The sequence below is a fragment of the Taurulus bubalis genome, assembly GCF_910589615.1.
Source record: "Taurulus bubalis genome assembly, chromosome: 21".
Classification (NCBI taxonomy): domain Eukaryota; kingdom Metazoa; phylum Chordata; class Actinopteri; order Perciformes; family Cottidae; genus Taurulus; species Taurulus bubalis.
Window position 1 is genome coordinate 7361880 of NC_136609.1, and position 19879 is coordinate 7381758.

The window sequence follows — 19879 nt, forward strand, 5'->3', positions numbered from 1 at the left end:
TGTAGCACAGTGAGGAGGAGGCTGTTAATTATGTGTATTAGTGTTATTTATTCGTATATACTTAGTATTCCATCAACATGGATCAAAAACTGACATTTCTTTCCATCCCATCGGGCTCCTTCCTGACTCCAAAGCCTTAAATCGCACCGCTCAGTGTTTGGTGACGGCGGAGCATGAATGTAATCATCAGGTGGAGCGTCAGCTGGAGAGCAGGAGGGAGGACTGTGACCGAATGTACACGGCGCTGTGGGACTAGTTTGTGCGGCGCGCAGATGCGCCGGCGTATTGATTTGTGTTGTCACATTTAAGGACTTTTATTTGAATACAAGTGGTATTTTAAAGTTGTGAAAACATTTGTGCAAATGGGGTTATATTTGTGCCTAAAAGGTTTGTGAGGCCCAAATTTAACTCTATTTCTGCTCAGTATTCACACACACACACAATGTAAATACTCAATCTGTATTGCTGTGATGTAAAACTATTAAACCAGAGTCTGAGCCTTTTGTCACAGAAAAAAGGTTTATTTAAAAATAAAGTTATATCCCTCTTACTCATCAAGGACTGTGGAAACAACAACAAAACAAAAGAAAACAGTTGTCATTGCGTTATTCACCTTTTGCTGCTTGGATCACACGCTGGATGCTAAACTGACGGATTCCAACAAGGTCGAGATTGAAAACAAAGATGACATGTTTGTGGCTGTGAGCAGCTCGTTTGCTTCTGTTTCTGTACGATGGAGACATTCCACGCCGAGGTTAACGAAGACAGATACGGTGAAGAAACTAAGCGGTTGATAATCCGACCGACGGCATGCTTAGAATAAGCCTGACTAACAAAGTAAATAAGACTTCCACTGCAGCAAAACCGGTAAAAATAACAACTCCCATTCCTAATTGATTCACTGGAGAAAGAAAAGGACACCAAATGATGTTTCCATGGATGTTATTGAAATCAGATGGTGCTGAAGTGGGTAATCCAATTAGTGTGAGACATGTACATTGTGGCAGTTTCTCAAGAATGTAGAACAAACATTTTCCATCCATTATTCTAGTTGTTTAGTAGCCAATCAGAAGTGTTTTCCAAACCTCAACCAAATGGAACTAATCACAAGGTTCGGACTGATTCAATTGAACAATTTAAATTGTATTAACTTGAAATTAGATGAGAAACTAAGATGATTTAAATCCATGTGACCCATAAAACTGACCCATGAGAGAGAAAAGGAATCCTTTATCTGATATGTGGAGTTAGATTTGGGACTGAAGGCTTGCATCACAAGTGTGTGTTTTATTATTATTATCATTATTATTATTTTCCGGACACATCACAGCCGAACAGCTCGCTGATAATCAAACGGGACCGAACTAAACCGTTAAAAAGGCACATCATGTTCTTTGAAACGCTAACTTGGCGGCAGATCACTGACCCGTTTACAAAAGTAAAAAACAAACAGAGGAACAACGTAAAACAGTCAGCTGACAGTGAGACGTTCAGGTGGGCGACTGCAGCCGGACGGCGCCGATTCATACGTGCAAACAAAAAGAAAAGTGATTGGAAATCAAAGCCCAACGTGTACAAGGCTCCTGCTGCGGTCATGTGACGCGAGGCACGCTTGTCCACCGCTGTCCATCTTTAACAGTGACCATGATGACGATGACAAGATGAAGTCGGTCCCCATTCTGCAGTTAAAACAGTCGCTTTCATTATTCAATGCTAAAGATTTCCGTTTAAAACCAAATCTCATGCATGTTTTTTTTTTGCTAAAACATCAATCACTTTAGTTGTTCAAACTTTTTCTATATAAAAAATGAAATAAACTTCTTCTCTCATCACTGAAAGCTGAACAGAAGCAGACAAAGCTCCGCCTCCTGTTCATACACTTAAAGACAAGCAAGCTTTTTTTTTTTAAATTACTCTCCATAAATAAAAATCTATAAAAAAGGAAAAAGAAAGACACACCCCTCCTATAAATAAAAAAGAAAGATTTCCAGCAAAACACATAAAGATTTGTATACAAAATAAATAAAAAAAAAAGTTTTAAACCCTTATGAACAATATACAGTGTTACTAATATCGTGTTGAACCTCGAATAGATTACCGTAGTGGATTTTTTTTCTTCTCCAATTCACCACAATAACTCTGAATTTTACTTTTATATTAATTTTCTTTTTCTTCGCAAATCTGCAGGCAAATCAGGATCCTAACGATCCGCGGGAAAGAAAGGAAACTAGGAGACGAGAGTTTTTGCGCTGCAGCGACGCTTCGTTGGCACGTTTGTCGCTTACAGTTTGCTAGAAAGCAAACAGCTCGTGTACATTAAGACACGGACAAACGCCTCGTGAGCTTTTCATGTTTCTCTGTAGACTTCCTGTCATCTAGGCGTCACCACCGCTATCATCTACGACACGACGTCCTGCGACTACGTCCACGACAGCGTTAGCTACAGAGAACGATCCTCTCGGTGTGCGCGGAAACACAGAGACATTTCTACGCTCCTCTACTGACCTTTTTGTGGAAAACAAACACCCTCGATCCTCTTTTTAAGAAATGAAACGGACATTTAAAGCAAGTGTGCAATTTAAAAGTGAATGTCTGAAAATGAAGGGGCCACTAGTGGACTTTCCTCTCTTTTAAGGGTGAACGAGGGCCGCTGCTGCGCTAGGGTCAGGGTACAAAACTAGAGATCTACGATACGAACGAGTTGGTTACAGTGTAAAACTGGGTTCTTCTTTAGCCGCCGTGTGTGTGTGTGTGCGTGCGTGCGTGTGTGTGTGAGAGAGATACGAGCCTTCTGGCGAGCCAGTCCAGTGCAAACCTACCGAAAGAATAAACAGTTTCAGATTAGACCAGGTGGATGGAGGAGGTTGGTGGTTTGGGGGCGGAGCCTCCTTGGTCCCTCGCCGCCCTGAACCTGAGGACAGACAGCGGTTGCCTATCGGCGCAGTCTGCCAAAGGAGGAGGCAGCAGCTCGTTTGCTGCACTCTCAAAGTCTCCGACGGCTCCCTTTTTGTTGATTCAAGTAATTTCACACCGCTTCATCAGCATCAGAGGGCCGGGCGGCTCCGCCTCCTGCCGCCGGGGGGAAAACAATAAATATGACGGACATACGCAGTCTCTTCTGTCCAGATGTCTTCCCACAGAAGTGTGTTTGATAGAGAGCTCACACGAGTCTAAAACACACTAGCTGCTCCGACTTCACTCAACCCCTCCCCCCCGCCCGGTCGGTGCTATAGGCAGTCTTTGCACAGCGCCACCTGGCCCTTCATGTAGTCGCGGCAGGGGCAGACGCGCCGCAGCGTCTGGTGGGCGCCGGCGCAGCTGAACAGCAGCAGGTCGGACTGGAAGATGCAGTGGCGGCGGGTGTCGCTGTAGGCCGGCACCAGCGTGTCGGCGCTGGACTCCACCGTCTGACAGTCCACGCCGAACCTGAAGAGGGCGGGGGAGAGAGAGAGAGAGAGAGAGAAAGAGAGAGAGAGAGAACCTTCAGTTTCTATACTTATTTATTTCTGTCTGAGGAAAGACAGGAAGCTGACCACACACACTTTGTTCTTCAGCATCAGTCATGAGCCTTGACCCATTTGATCCCAGTAAACAAACTGGGCCCTCCGGTGGTTTTAACGCGACACTGCAGTTTATTTAAATTCTCCTCTCTGGATGACAAACTGTACATTTGAATAAAAACTGGTTGTGTGCTGCCACCTTGTGGCCACTTTTAAAATCACACCTGCAACATGGAGGAAAGTGTAATGTGTGATGTCCCACCTGGCCAGGTCCTTGTCCTTGTTGAGGTGCTGGAAGAAGGAGGGCTCACAGATGAGCTGCTCCTCCTGACACACCTGCTTGCAGGTGCGCCCCGGCTCGGCCAATTTCACCTGCAGGGCGTTGAGTGGGGGCCACATCACCTGGCCGTGGCAGAAGTCCTGAAACGCAACATGAGTCAGCAACATCGAGCGTCGAGACGTGAGATGAGCTCCAGGGAATTTGTGGCAGCGGATCAAGCCGCTCCATCGCGTATGAAGAGATAATGAAGCCATTAACGTGCATCAGTATTACAACTCATGAATGCACTACAGAGACAATAAGAAATCACGTTACTGGTTTGTTTTCTTCCTGCATTCTACCGAGGGCACTTCTCCAGCGATGGACGTAATTACCTGGTTCTCAATGAAGGCGTTGACTCTCTGCAGCATCCCCTCACAGGTGAACTCATATGGCAGGTAGGGCTCGATCTGAACGCACAAACAAGACACAGAGCAGTCAGAGAAGTGTGTCACGTGCTGTATGTGTGTGTGTGTGTGTGTGTGTGTGTGTGTGTGTGTCTGTGTGAGCTCAGGCCGGTAAAACATCAGCCCGCTGTCGGCTCGGTGCACCGCCGCCCTTTAGAGTCCCATTGACCTCCACCGACTCTGATTTAGGGAAACTTCAAACGGGGAGGACCAACAACCGAAGCCTTTGTTGTGGCACTAAGTCACTCGCTGCTCTCTCCACGTCTTTGTGCGTGGAGGAGGAAGATGAGGAGGAGGAGGAGGAGGAGAGCCAAGCCGGAGCCTGGTCGGCTGCAACTCGCCACGGATCACAGAACATATGCGGCTCGTCCAGTGAACAAGGCCATTGTTCCGAGTCTCTCGGCGGAGCACAACACAACACAAGGTCCCGGCCCTTTAAATATGCAGGGGCCTGGATGGGAAGATGGAACTGGATCTCTCTCTTTCCCTCTCTTTCCCTCTTTCCCTCTCTCTCTTCCCCCTGTACTTTCACTCACACTCTGCTGATAACAGTGTCCAGTTTTCATCGTTGTTTGATACTTAAATAAATTAAAGTGAATATGAAATGGTGACTGCAGTTTTTTTGACATTTTATACACCAAACAATCAATCCACAAATGAATTGATACCGTTATTATTTGTGTGATTGGTCTTATCTCCAGTTATCATCCTTTATATCCCTTTTTGTTTGACATCCTCTTCATCTTGGAGCTGAAACTATTAACTAATTAATCTGCAACATTTAGAAAATAAAGTCACCATTTAAAATGGAAAACGAAATCTCTTGTTTCAGCTACTAAAATATTTGCTGTCATTTTCTTTTAAAATATTTTATAGAGCCAAAGATTCATCGCTCGAGCAAGAAAATAAATAAATCGGTAGATTAATCAATAGGGATGATAATTGTTCTTGTGTGTCCTTAAGAAACGCAATTTAAAAATGTAATTAAATAAAGATGTTGAATAAGAAAGAAAAACAGAAATCGTACCGTTTGATCGACCGCTTTTTTAACTGATTGAACCCCAGAAAAGTTATATTATTATTATATTATTTTGAGACGGTCATCTGTTTCATTATGTTTCCAAGTCTTTTTACGGCATCATTTATACAACAACGCAGACATTTCCTGAGGAAGATCTCTCTGAAGTCTTGTTTACCTTCTGGCTGAGGATGGCGCGTAGGGCCCTCTCCACCTCCATAGGGTTTTCGATATCCACCGTCCACACATGGGGCTGGCCGATGTACACCTCAGCGTACGGGTGTTGAGAGGTCAGCTGCACACGACAAACAGGAGAGAGGCGGTGAGAAGTAGAATCGTGAGCGGCAGTCTGCGGGGGGAAAAGACAAAAGCTGCCTCCTCTCACCTCTCTCAGCGTGGGCTTGCCCTTGAAGAAGTCCGTGTTCTTGCTGCTCTTTGGAGGGCTGAATTTGGGGTTGAGGAAAACACAGCCGTTGGCGATGGCCTCCAGGGGGGCGGGACCCTCGTAGGGGAAAGACAGACCCACAAACAGCTGCAGTGGAGGGAGAACAACATGGAGATCAGGTTTGATCAAAGTTAGAAAAGCCCAGCGGCTGTGTTGAGTTTCTGATATCCGCCGATAGCAGCAGTTAGCCCTGATGAAACAAAACCTTCAGCACAAAATACAGCGGCGGCAGCACATTCTCTCTAGAAAACAAGGGAGGGAAAACAAGCAGGATAATAAGAGGACAGCACTAATGATTATTCCTCTCAGAGGCCACTCAATGTTTGGTGAGGAGTCCCGAGGACATTTTGCAGCTGGCCCGATGAGAATTCACAAATCACTACTTGTTGCACACGGCGACCACTTGTGAGCGCTGATATTGTAAAGCAACACAAGGCAATGTTAAAAAAGGGAATAAAGCACAAGCATTGAATGATATTCAATCCTTACTGCTACTTTTCTGTCTTTAAAAACATCTCACCTGTTCGTACTGGACATTAACAGACCCCTTTCTAACAGGAAGTAACAGGAAGTGATGGACGACTCCACCGTCATCCTTCCTGCTCTAAACTGTTTCCTCCGTCTCATCTTCCCCAGACAGTAACACAAAGAGATAAGCGCAGACTGCCGAAGCCTCAAATGAGCTCATATCGTAATCCCGCTGGTTTTTGTCCCCCATCACTCACAATGAAAGGATGTCAGGAAAAGATATTTTCATTTCAATGTGACTTGAAGACATTTTTAAAAAGACGAGCTCTGCGTTGCACAACGAAGCTAAACAGTGTTCACTTCCAGTGAGCTGTAGGAGCCGCCCGCAGTCCTGCTCACACACTTTAAAAGGTAATACTGTATTCATAAGGAACAACGGGGGCTCTATTAAAAAAGTTCCCTCCTCCCGGATGGGAAGAGCAAATATTTGTGGGACGGTGGCAGCCGACAGAGACGGGGAGTTTAAATGGCTGGTCTGTGTGTGTGTGTGTGTGTGTGTGTGTGTGTGTGTGTGTGTGTGTGTGTGTGTGTGTGTCTGATACACTTGAATCAGACCTGGTTTGTGATTTTATGCTCCTTTAACTCATGTGTTACTCAAATGTTTCTGATCAACACCTACAGCCTTGTGAGCGGCAGATGTCTGCCAATAGGTGGCAGCAAAGCTCGCTGCTGCTGCTTCTTCTTCTGTGAATGTGAGCAAAAGCTCCTCAATGCTGAAAAACAGTGTTTATAGGGAGGGGAGGGGGTGAAGAAGCAGTGATGTAAGAGAAATGATTGATGCCGCCTATGTGACGGCTTGAGATTGAAAAAGAGAATCAATAAGAGTCCTTTCCTCCATCTGAAAGCTCCTCATTAGGGCGCATTAAAGCAGTCGTGTCTCCAATGTGCACCGCCAGGCTTAGTGCTGAATGACATTCTGCTTGTAAGATCAGAGCTGTACTTCTATTGATTTGTCCTCTCTGTTCAAACGTCCTGCCCGAGTGGACACGTCCTGATCCCGACCCTGTAACTTCATCCACATCTATACTGAGAGCACACAGAGATCGGCTCCTATTAGACCATCTATACCGTGGACTCGCTCACTGTGTAAAAAAAAAAAATATATATATATATATATATATATATATATATATATATATATATATATATATATATATATATATATATATATATATATATATATATATATATATATATATATATATATATATATGTTTATGAGCAGAGCCGACTGGCGGTTTTCATGCAAATGATGATCACATAACAAAGCCAGTTGGGCTGCCAGTCCTACCATGCAGAATACCATGCTGACGATGTGTGTGAGAGAGGAAGGAGCCTTAACTGCTGTGTCTCACTCACACACAACTCCATAGTGAATAATGTGGTGGGTGTGAGGAGAAGGAAGACTCAGAGACAGACACACAGCGTCAGAAGGAAGCGGTTTGATCATTGACCCGTTCCCCTGATGCAGAGCAGCGTGTCAGTTTATTTCAGGAAATTCAGTTTGAGGGAAAATCAAAAAGGTCAGACGCCAACATGGCACGCTCTTCTTCTTCTTCCTCTTCACAGAAGTGCCTGCACACTCAGAACGCTTTCACAAGACGCTCTGTCAATAGTTAAACCCGCGAGGCCAATTAGCTCAGGCAGTCCGACTGCAGGTAACAGTGAGCGTGTTGAAAGCTGGTGCCGACAACGCCTCCTGTTCTCCGGTGGCTAAACTGTTTTTGTGGGGTTTAATTGGCTGTTCCCCTTTTGGGTTTTCCACGCAGCACCGCACGTAATGAGAGGATGTGGGAGTTTATACGGTATCCCGTCTCCTGTGAGAGTTAACCTGCGAGGGGAGTAAATGCGAGTGTTGCTCCCCTCCCGTCCTCCGATGTTGTTTTCAACACTTCAATGATCCGCTCCACTGCTGAATACACCTCAGCCTTCCTCTGTCAGCGCCTCCGACATCCCCGGCTCCTCGGTTTCAGGTGCTCAGTACAGCAGAGCACGTTGAGAATTCTTTCAGCACAAAAAAAGGGGGTTTAAATCTCAATCCATCTTTTTCTTCAGAAGTGCCTGAACTGTGACCTACGGCTCTTTTGAACTTGGCATCTCTGTCTGATGTCTGCCTCTCTCTCTCCTCCCTGCGCTGATGGGAGGGCATCTGGTTTCAGAAGCTAAAGAAATCCAAGCTCCTCCCACCTTATTCTTCTGAAAAGGATGCCGACTGGAGCCAAAAGACAGACTCCATCTTTCACCTTCAGCAGACATTGCTGGCAGGTGTTCTTTCTTTTTTCGAGGACCATGTCATTTTAATTTCATTCCCTTATGACAATGGGCAGCGCCATAAAAGTTAATGAGAATTCCCTCCCTGCAGGAGTAACCTAGCGTTAGCTCCAAGGCCAAGTAGCACATCATGAGCCCACTGCATTGGTTTGTAGTGTTACAGGTTGATGAGCGACATCGGTTGTGCAGTAGTTCCTCCCTGTTTGGAACCAGCGTTTTAAAGTTAGCAGCTTCACTCCTCAGTGGATTTGGAACAGCCCCAGCTAGCGATACCCAAGAAGGTCTAACGCTAGCCAAACCCAAAATATCAGCCTGTTCTTACATCTCGTCATACTTACACTACCGGAACCAACTAGTTCTACACAAGAACAATGACTTTAGCCTTTTTGAGTGCTATATCTGGCACTGTTATCTGTGTGACCTGCCAATCTGCTAACCCTAACCCACTGATATGCGTCGGGCATTATAAATAACGACATGTTTGCGGCTCCCGTTTCTGTTCCAATAGCTTCGGAGGTTGACGCAGAGGATTTACACCAGATGGAGTCTTCCATCAGTTCGAGGTGGCATGCTCTCCGCTTCACAGCTTTCCACTGAACAAAAGATATTTTGTGTGGAGCGGCTCGACACACATTCTGGGAACGTGAAGTGTGTGTTTGAGCTCGGCCTGGCTGCGTCCTCGTCTTTGTGGATGAGAGCGGCTTGAGTGGTGAAAGGAGGAGACAAGTCATGACGTGAATGGAGAAGTGCTACAACCTCTGCTCACACAAAGACGCCGCTCTTTCCAAACAACCAATATCTCTTTTAGGAATCTATGTGCTACGTTTTACTCTTATTTACTTGCACTTTAAGTGCTTCAATTATTACTTACTCTTAGACATAAGTGGGTTGATGACACAAAGGGAATGCCTTATTATGTTTCCCAACATGGCCTTTTGTAAATCTCCTAATATCTAAACAATGCTTTTTCTTTTCCTTTTCATTTTAAGAAGTGTCTCACACAGCGATTACCATCACAGGAATGTGCGGAGCCTCTGCACTTAAAAACAGGCTGGGATGATTTGTGAGACGATAGTGTGTCCTCAATATTCTGCAGGTTAGCAGGGAAACATGTGGGAGTTGGTTTGTGGCTTTCTTTCCCGCCTAATCATTTTTTCCCAGCTGGGCGGACTCACCTTGGTTTCTCGGAGGAGGAACTGCAGGTCTCGGCCGCTCAGGATGCCGTGGTTCTTGACGTAGCTCGGGAGGTGCACGGTGCTGGTGCCGTGCACGGTGCCGTGGACGTCCATGTAGCCGTGGATGATGTCGAGGTATTTCTTTTTGTCCTGGAACAAACAGGGAGACACATTCAGGGTGTTGTCAGTCTACTAAAAAAGGTCCACAAACCAAAAATCCTCCTGGAAACCATTGTTTTAAAGACGGTGAACCAATAAATAAAAACAACGTCTCTTGCAGAATGTTGATACAAATGGAAATTGATTTAGTTGAAAACACATTTATCTGTTCCAATCCAGAACAAGCATCCTGGAACTAACCATTCTGGATTAATATTGTTTTTTGAGAGGGGATCAGGATCATTACTTTGTTTTGTGGCCCGGTGAACTTTTGTTCGAGCTACCTGACTGACCATCTGGCCACAAAGGCAGGCGGCGCTAAAAATAGCATTGTATGAGGAGCGTCGGTGCACCGGTGCCCTGCTGTTGTTATTAAACTCTACCTGATCACTCATGTGCATGATGAAACACAATAAAGACATCAATAGCACGGCAATAAAAGATTCCTATAAACCTAAAGTCACATCCTGATTTTATAGAGGATGAGTTCAAAAGAGAAACTAAAAAGAACACATTTACACATCCCGGTTAATGCAACATTTGTGTTTCCAACATACCCGATCAATGGAGGAACCCTTTGTAACTGATTTGGGACCATGTCATCACCCTGGAAATCTCATGAGGAAAGTGAGCTATTGTTGCTTTAAACACCACATCGGAGTCAACTGTGTGAACACCAGGTGTAATCAATCCGTAACCCTGAGAGGTCAAACGTGATCATCTTTATTTAAACCATTGATCTGCTCCAAAAATAGACATTTTTTATGGCATATTTTTCCCTGCCCAACAGTCCTCAAGGACACATTTAATGCTCCCCAGAATGTACTGCAGTGATTGCACTTTGCCTCTGCATTCGTTGTGTTTGCAGGATTAAGAATTCGGACCACGTGACAACAGTCCAGCGTGAACGGACGCAGCATTGAAAATGATATAGAAGATAAAAAGCACATATAAAAGCACAAATAGGGACTCGAGGGTGAAGAAACGCTCTTAAAGCCCTTCAGGGAGGCAGTAGAGATGAAAGCTGCCCATTTTCTCCATAACGACAGGATGCCTCAAAAGGCACCTTCCCCAGTATGTTCCCTCTCTTACACTCACACAGGAATATTATTGATTACCAATAGTTTCAACACTCACGGGGCAGCGAGGCCATTATTTTTAAAAGCTACCCGTTTCAAGCTCACACACACACGAGCCTTTGAAACTTTTCTGCCTCATGGACATGACCCTGCTCTCACTGTGTGTGTGTGTGTGTGTGTCTACTTCAGTGCTTCCTTTTGGGGCTTAAATTTCAGGTAGCTGCTCGTCAGGGTCCCTGGAGGCCCGGCTATCAGATGCCTCCAGCAAGCCTGCTGTAACTAAAGCAGTCTGTTGTGTTTATGTGTGAGAGAGAGAGAGAGAAAGAGAGAGAGAGAGAGAGAGAGAGAGTGTGTGAGTGTGTGTGAGTGAGTGAGTGTGTGATGAAGTCCTAATTAGAAGGCGAAATCACTACCCTGTAATCTTTTCACTCTTAGGAATTGAGCTTGGATTTATGTGCATGAGGGGATTTAAAAAATGAAGATTGCAGGTAGGAAACAGAAGCGCGCACGCACACGCACACGCACACACACACACACACACACAGTGAGAGCAGGGGCATGTCCATGAGGCAGAAAAGTTTCAAAGGCTTAATGAACACCTAATGAAAAAAGGAGAGAAAAGGTTCAATAAATACTATTATTACTGATGTGTTTTACATGTTAAAATAAACACAATAATTCCACTGCAGTCTGGCGAATCATGGAAATGTTTTTTGAATTGTTTACGATGCATCAGCTGAGGGAAATGTGTAGACAAAAGGTCTGACGCACGCATTTTGAAGTACGACTACTTGGCCGAACAAGACGCTCGTTCCATGACCTCGTTTCAAATTAGGACCCAACAATAAAAGTTGTATTATGCAGCCGCAATACTATTTATAGAGCACTAAAAAGGAATAAAAAGATTTGAAAAAAATCGTCTCCAGAGGACAAAGTTTCATTAAATAAATAGATTATCAATTGTCATGAGTCATTATTGCTTTCAGTGTTTCTATGTTCAGATGGGGAATAAACTGATATATATTTTACAATTGTTTCTGTACAGAGGCAAAGCAATTGTAAAATAAAGTAAGATGTAATATGGATTGTAATGCATGACTGCCTGGAGAAAAAACATTACTAAAGTCTCTTAAGGAAGCACGATGTGTGTGATGTGTTTATTATGACCGCTTGAGTGGCTCACAAACACACCTAAAAAATGAAAAGCACATCGCTGGACAAGCGCGACAGAAATATAGAAGTAGGACAAAGTGTTGTCATTTTTAGATCCATTGTCTTGGCAGTCAGCACACTGAAAAGAAGTTACGCGCTTGTAACTGTGCGACGACAGACTGTTTACATCACAAGACCCACGTGGATCCGTGCGTCTCCGACAACATGCAACCAGGAAGTGGATCCATTGCTGCAGCCTTGTAGGGGAGCACGTGCTCTGGGAGTTATAAAATAACCGCTTTAGCTGGAGAGGTTGATTGAAGCAGGAGGAGGCGAGTTTTATGACCTTGTAAATCAGAGGGAATTTGTAAACCCGGGCTCGGAGAGGAAGCAGGAGAGGCGGCTGCTGTTTACAGAGATCTTACAGGCTGAGAGACACACAGCGAAGAAATAAAAAAAAGGGTACAAAAAGGTGGATCCACAGCTAACTCGCCACCTCTTTATGACTGCTAGCGTTACAGGACTGTCGATGCTGTTGAGCAGCTTCACATCTTTATTAAACGTATTATTGTTGGAATGCTGGTCAGCACAAAGAGCCAGCTCAACTCCTTTCAGCGCTTTCATTTCTGTCGACGCTTCGACTTCATTCAGTGCCGATACTCACACTGAACCTGAACTTCTTTCTGAGAGACAACCAGCTTGAGTCTACAGGATGGTTATTTTCTATACATTTGTTGAGGGCCAGGAGCTGCAGGCCTGAGAGCAGATTTGGATGTTTCAGCGCTTTCTCTTGACATGCACTGATGTCAAGGACACCAGGGAGGGAGCAGATTAATCTTGCTTTATTGCACATTACAACGGAAACAATCCACTTCTCCCTACGCATTCATCCACTTCGCTCTCCCTCGTGTTCATTCCTCATGTTCTTCATCAACGTAATAGTTTCCAAGTCTACTGCAGTAACCTCAAAAGACGAAAAGAGCTTTTCTCCTCATCAGGATGCTGACAGGTGCGCTCGGTTCGACTTACTCAAACTGCCTTCGACATCAAACGCACCTCTGATCGTCTTCCCATTTGAAATAATTTCCAACTGACACCCTGGGAGCCCAAAGCTCGTCAGTCGGGAAAAAGATTCACTCCGCCCGTCACCCGAAGGACCACACACACACACACACACACACACACACACACACACACACAGTCTGAGACTCTGAGTCCTATTAAGCATTTCCTCATTTTTGTTGCTTCAATATAAAAAGGATTCACGGCAAATGAAATGCGTTTTACTGCTGGATTAGCATGGCTTTGTTCACGGCATCGCTTCAATAAAAACAAGTCTTCTGATACTGCAGGGAGGAAGAATGAACAGGGGACTTTTATTAATAATTTGGGACTTTATAGGAAATGAAATGTATCAATCCACCGTTTTACAGCTGCCACTCTTTTGACCGCGAAACCTATCCAACCACAACATTCCCATTGAAAGGACTCCTCACAGCTGCACGTGGACACAAACACCTGAACGGATGCTGTAGAAACCCATTAGAGGCTTTGACGGATACCTGGAAACCGCCGGGGAACACGGGTGGTAAGTAGAATCCAGAAGTGCTTGGAGTGCAGTCGGGAGATGTTATTTACTCCCACGCCCCATTAGACATAACAATGTGCAACCTAGTGGAGTTTGGTGGCCGGCCAGAGCATGGAGACAGTGGAGGAGGCGCTCTGTGATAGATGGAGAGCGCGTCCCGAATGCGCATACGTGGGCCGCGTAATCATCCAAGTACAACAGGCCCAGTTCAAGAGAAATACAGCAGCTATATTATTCCCGCCTGTCCTACAGCGATGGGAACACCTGTAACGTCACACGCTTCACTGAGCGCAATTACAAGCTTTGCACCTCGTGTACAGAATCTAATGGCACCGGTGGGGGGTTTCAAGCCTAATTATCACAATATTTGCTGTGCTCGGTCAATGTGGTATAAGCAGGGGCTGCTTGCTCAATTAAAACATTGCATCATGTCTATTTATTATCTTACTTATTGTTGCCCAACCGTAGCGGCTCTAATTGAGCTCGCTGGTTTTTTTTCTGATGTGCCCTCGTACATTTGTTGGCTGCATCCCTCGTACCTCTGGATTAGTAATATACTGCTTCTGTGAATGATCGTCGGAGAAAGCAGCGTCTACGTTCAATGCACTCGTCCTGCTTTTACTCAATAAAATTGAAGTGGATGGAGCACAACACACTTCGGATCGTTCTAAATAAAGAAAGGTTGGCGTGTCCCCATGCCAAGAGAAGACAATGACGGATCTCGATGAATCATTCCTGGAGACTTCCTGTCTTTTTGAGAACATGTTTTGATAGTGTTCATGATTTTTTTTCCGGCGTTCAAATTTTGCTCTTCAATTGACATCACTTATGCGTCAACTGAATTGCTTTCAGCGACTACATGTCAACTAACAGTTTGACTGCTTTTACCCTTTTGTTTCCTAAGTTTATCGTCCTTTAATGCTGACACTTCAACGAAAACTTGCACCCTTTCAGGGCTCAGATCCTCACCTTTGAACTACAAGTCCCACCCCGTTCACACCCACTGCAACTGCTTTCAGTGCTTACATTCGGCTAACACTTCATAATCTTCTCTCAGTTTCTGCACTTGAAGTGGTTCATTTCTTTCGGGACTCACACGGACCCATCCAGCTCAATTCACAACTGGACTTTCAACTCCTTTCAGTGCTTGAATCTTTGGCTTCTTTCAACACTTACACTCAAATTGACACTTCAACTTTGTTCAGCTCTTCCTTTTTAACTTTAACAACCTGAGTAATTGTTTTTCAATTCCCACTTCACCTTCATTTACTATTTCAAATGTTCAGCAGTGAGCATGTGTATTTCACCCATGCTTCAGAAAAATAAATGTTATTATAAATATGTATATTCTTTACTACAGATAAAGATAAAACATTTATACAACAACATGAATTTAGCGCTACAGATCTGAGTTTCAAAATAAAGCAGCACCCTCTGGAAAGAGCTTGAGCCTAATTCAATAAAACATCTGTGACAGGAGGAGTCGATTCAATAACCGCAACAACATTTCCCCGCTCCGATCCAGCGCGCTCCTCAAACGTCAAATTCAGGTTTCTAGCCTGACACTCAGGATACTTTAATGGCACGAGGGATTGCTTCATCACATCAGACGAGCGCGGCGAAACTAAAGACGGTTTAATGTTCAACTCAACTCTGTTGTCAATCAAGGAAAGGGAGGCCGCAACACATTGTGGACCATTTGCTTGAGTGTGTGATGGTGGCCCTTCCTGCTCTGCATGCGCCAGCTGTGTGTGTGTGTCTGTGTGTGTCTGTGTGTGTCTGTCCGTCAGCTATGTGTGATTTGTCATTCTTCATCATGTCCTCTGATCTGCTGCCAAGGGCCTGCGGCTCGCTAACTCCTACTCATTCTCACCTTTCTCCATGCTCCCTTCTGCCTTCTTACACACTGATGATGAAAAAAAAAGGCACACTGACCGCTTTAATAGCGACGTCTTGCTCTGATGGTGGTTTCTTTAATTTAAATCAGCCCCAGTTTGAGAGACGTAGATTGCGATGGAGACGGAATGACAAAAACATATGTCATACTTAAATATGTCACATCGGTGTGTACAATGTGTGTGTGTGAGATTGGAGAGACAGACAAAGAAAAGGGAGAGAAAAGACTCTCCCTGGCGCCGCTTCTCTTCCTCCAACTGGGTTGCCATGGAAACGTCTCCCTCAGAGGTGGTGTGGCCATTTTATCTTCGGGTCTCACCAGCAAAAATAATGACATGGCATCCCGGCCCTTCATCCCCATGATTTCGCTCTTCCCGTCTTGTAAATATGCAGCTATTTATATAAATATCACCATGTTGTGCTCACTGGGGAAAACACACTCATACTGCATCACAGTACTCTTTGTAGAGTACTGTACACCGGTGGGATGAGTGGGACCTGAGCACCTCTAACCCTAACCCTAACCCACAGTAGTCCCTCCACGTTAAAGGCGTGGAAAGAGACTCGGCTGCAGAATAACAACGCTGGCTCGGGCCCTCGGCTGTGTCCTGGTTTGGTCCACGCATTTCAATGTCCAGAGTTTCTCCAATGTTATTTTTGTTTTACAGCTCAATAAAAGTGAAAAAAACAAACAAAGAACTGGGATACGTGTTTGATGGAAATTCCATTTGCGGGTTCCAAAGTCTGTAAAATCTGAAGTTTCTTTTCATTTACGATGCCTGTAAAGCAGACAATAAAAAAGGCCCACATGTGAAGTTATAAAACATTTTATTAGGATGTTGGATAAGAAAAAACAAAAAAAACACAAGAACTGTGCTTTAGGTCAGTAATGAAGATGGAGGCCTTTGCATGTGTTGCTCTACTGCAGCACTTCCTGTTAATTTTGAGTCATGTAAAGTTAAATTGGTTGTCAGGAAAGCACTCATTTTCCATTGTTTCTGAATGATTAGTTGTATTTCAAGATTAAACTTCTATAGACTCTAAGTTACATCGATCCACAGCGAAGGAAAAGAAGAGTGGTGGCAGGTACAGTGGTGGTGGTAAACACATGGGTGGCAGGAGGAGGGATTTGATAAACGGGATCAGGGGTGAAAGGAGATTTGTTTCAATTGCCTCATATTAAAAAGCTGACTGCACTTTGCTCAACTGTTAGTTGGTGAATCATTAATCCCATTACCGGAATGTAATTCCATTGTGAGTTTTACCTTCATGCGAGAAATACATTTCTTAAAGTGGTTCCCACTTTCTATTTCAGACGGGGGCCGTATCATGTCGGAATGAAACCTCTCGAGCGCAGAGAAAGAGATCGAGAGCGGTTTTAAAAGGACGAAGGAGGGGAAAAGGGAGGAAGCTCGTTATCAGTCGGCTCCAAAATGGCCCTTTAATTAAAAGCAGGAGGTAATGAACACGCTTGGGAGTCTGATTGGCAACTAATGCCCCTCGCTGTGAGCTGATGGGCCCCTCCTCCTCCCGTCTGAAGCGAGACTGCTGTGTGTTCTCTGACTCGGTCCTAAAAGCTTTCAAAGCACTGCAGCTACCTGCGGATTAAAAAACTAATACACCGTGGGATTTACAGCCCTACAATGTGGCTTTGAAAATCAAACACAAATACGTTTTAGATGAGGTTGCTTGTGTTTTCTTATTATTTGTATTTTCAAACCCTTGGATTTTGCTCACATTATTCACTCAGGGACAAAGTTTGAGAAATGGACGTGTGAGTGAACAAATAAACACTCATCCAAGCCTTGAAGCGCACCGCTTTAGTGACTTGATCTGGACGCTTAACTCTGCTCATATGTAAAGCCGATGAGTTGGTGAAGTTAGGTAAAGCCAAGTGGAATGAATCATCACCGGCTGATGCGGCCGTGTTTGCAGATCATTTACGGCTTATTCAATCCTACACATCCTAATCACACGGCTTCCTGACGCAAGAAGGCATTTTGCACATGAAGACAATTCTCTCCATTATTGTTCCACCGCCAGACGGCAGAGAGATCCGGGTGGAGCTGCTCCGAAACGTACATGGTGTCGGGCAGAAAGCTCATCAAGGCGCGGGCCAGTAATCCCAAGCAGCCGTGGCATGCCAAACAATGTGCAAATCTCTCGGAGTCGTTTTTTATTCTGTGTCTGGGATACAGTAATCCCTCGGTCTCTGTGCCGCAGTGCGAGCATGCATTTGAATATATTAGAAAACTTCACGGAGAGGGCGATGAGCTGAATTTCAGCTCGTAAACCGGTTTCACTGTGAAAGTTTTCACCCAAGGTTGTTCAAAGAGTCTCACTGCGCAGTGTGACGGCGTCCCTTTCATCTGAAGGTACGTATCCCCGCTTACTTTGTGCACGTCAGAAGTATTTGAAAAGGTAGGTGTGTGCAGAATGTGGATGACTTTGTGGGTTCAAACTTTTGACTTCCAACGTGGTCCGCACAGCACTTCTTTTATCGTGTCACCCGGCCCGCCGCATGTTTCAAAGGGTGTAAGAATGTTCGTGATGTCGTAAACGTTTCCTCCATAAAAAGGGTGATAATACCTTCCAGAAGTTGTCGACCTTGCCGTAGACCAGCGACTGGTTCTGCCTCTTGATGTCGTCGATGTGGCGGATGTCGCTGGCGTTGAGGTGCTGCTCCACTACGAAGCCCAGGAAGCTGTTGTCTGGGGTGTGAGCTGCAAAAAAATAAATAAATACATACATGTATATCAGTGCTTGCCTTAAGACGAATGAGTTAAAAGCTCTTAAAGGCCTCATTCAACCTTTAACAGCAGTGCCTCGAATAAATCTTACACACGTGCATTCATCACTGATCGTGATTCTCAGAGTTGTTCCCTCCGTTTCTTATTGCCTGGCGATGACTAGTTACTATGGGAACAACAGAGAGGAGCAGGTCAAGAGTGGAGCTCGAAAGCTGGCAGCTCTTTACCTCACCGCCATCTGCCTTGTGAAAGAAATGTGAAGACGAGAATGGGCAGAAAAGATTCTGTTGGGGAAACAAAAGCAACCCGACGTGCTTAATGATCCGATTTAGGACCAGCGCAGGCGGAGTGGAGCGCCGACCTCGTCACCCTGTGGAGTGAAGCAGGGGAGGGGTTTGTGCAGTTGTGGTTTGTGACAGAGCCCCTAGGGGAGCTGCTGTGGTCGGGCCTCGTTTTTTTTCTTCTTTACCACAACATTACCAGAGGGAAATTAAGGCCAGTCAGTCAGAGGGAGATGGGGTTCGTAAATAAAAGAGGGATTTTTGTTATTTTTGATTAAACATTTCAGTTGAGAATCAGCTGCAAACTCAGGTACAAATATCCTCTGGAGTAATAATAGGGGACGAATCATGACACCTAAATCTGCTGTGTCATGACAGATGACTCGGAAACAATGACGTACGCTACTGCAATACAGCAGTCTAACAAACACGTCTGTTAGTTCATCAGGACGCTGGCTGGAATGTGACAGTCCCCACAAAAGCCAACGTTTGTGCTCGCTCCATCTCTGCAGGCAGTTCACATATTGGCTCCGGCTAAAGATCTTTGGACAAACATTAAAAAAGAAACGGGGAGCAGGAAATGTGTTATGCCGAGCAAATGAGTCTAGCGCCAGACGAAGCAACAAATAAGGAATGCGCTTGGTGGCTGCTTATCGCAGGTTTCTTCATACTTTTACAAATCAAACTGACACACTGTTCCTTGCTGCATCCTGACCGGACATGTTCAGTAAGACGTATGCTGATGAGCTGAGCAGCGTTTTCTCCGGGCGCAGAGCCAGAGAGCCGCGCTCTCTCTTCTTCACACGTCTCGCTAGAACATAATAATAATAATAATAATAGCTAGGATTTATATAGCGCCTTTCATGAAACCCAAGGACGCTTAACAAAGACATAAATAAACATAACAAATGCAACAGTAGCTAGAGGACATAGGCTTTGGTAAAGAGGTGAGTTTTGAGGAGTTTTTTGAAGGTTTCCAGAGATGGTGTGTTGCGGAGCTCTATGGGGAGAGAGTTCCAAAGTGTGGGGGCTGTCACACTGAAGGCTCTGTCCCCAAAAGTTCGCATTTTTGTGTGAGGGATGGAGAGCTGACCCGTGCCTGAGGATCGAAGGTTCCGGGACTGTGTGTAAGGGTGGAGGAGGTTAGATAGATACTGAGGAGCCAGGGCATTGAGGGATTTGTAGGTGAGGAGGAGGATCTTGTAGGTGATGCGGGACTTGACCGGAAGCCAGTGGAGGTGGATGAGGGTGGGGGTGATGTGCTGCCAGGGCTTGGTGCGGGTGAGAACCCTGGCAGCCGAGTTTTGCACA

The 19879-nt window shown here is 45.0% G+C and overlaps 1 protein-coding gene across 1 annotated transcript in view; it reads right to left on the bottom strand.

Annotated features, from left to right (window-relative positions):
- Nucleotides 1-3226: 3226 nt before the first annotated feature.
- The window catches only part of mgat5 (alpha-1,6-mannosylglycoprotein 6-beta-N-acetylglucosaminyltransferase), a gene marked incomplete at its 5' end in the record, with an annotated part of 47141 nt that continues 30488 nt past the window's right edge, over nucleotides 3227-19879 (bottom strand). The window contains 7 exons of the mRNA XM_079236494.1: nucleotides 3227-3426; nucleotides 3763-3920; nucleotides 4155-4229; nucleotides 5423-5539; nucleotides 5630-5776; nucleotides 9664-9813; nucleotides 18127-18260. Coding sequence (XP_079092620.1) covers nucleotides 3228-3426; nucleotides 3763-3920; nucleotides 4155-4229; nucleotides 5423-5539; nucleotides 5630-5776; nucleotides 9664-9813; nucleotides 18127-18260 — 980 coding nt within the window. The 3' untranslated portion in view covers nucleotide 3227. The remainder of the gene's footprint in view (nucleotides 3427-3762; nucleotides 3921-4154; nucleotides 4230-5422; nucleotides 5540-5629; nucleotides 5777-9663; nucleotides 9814-18126; nucleotides 18261-19879) is intronic.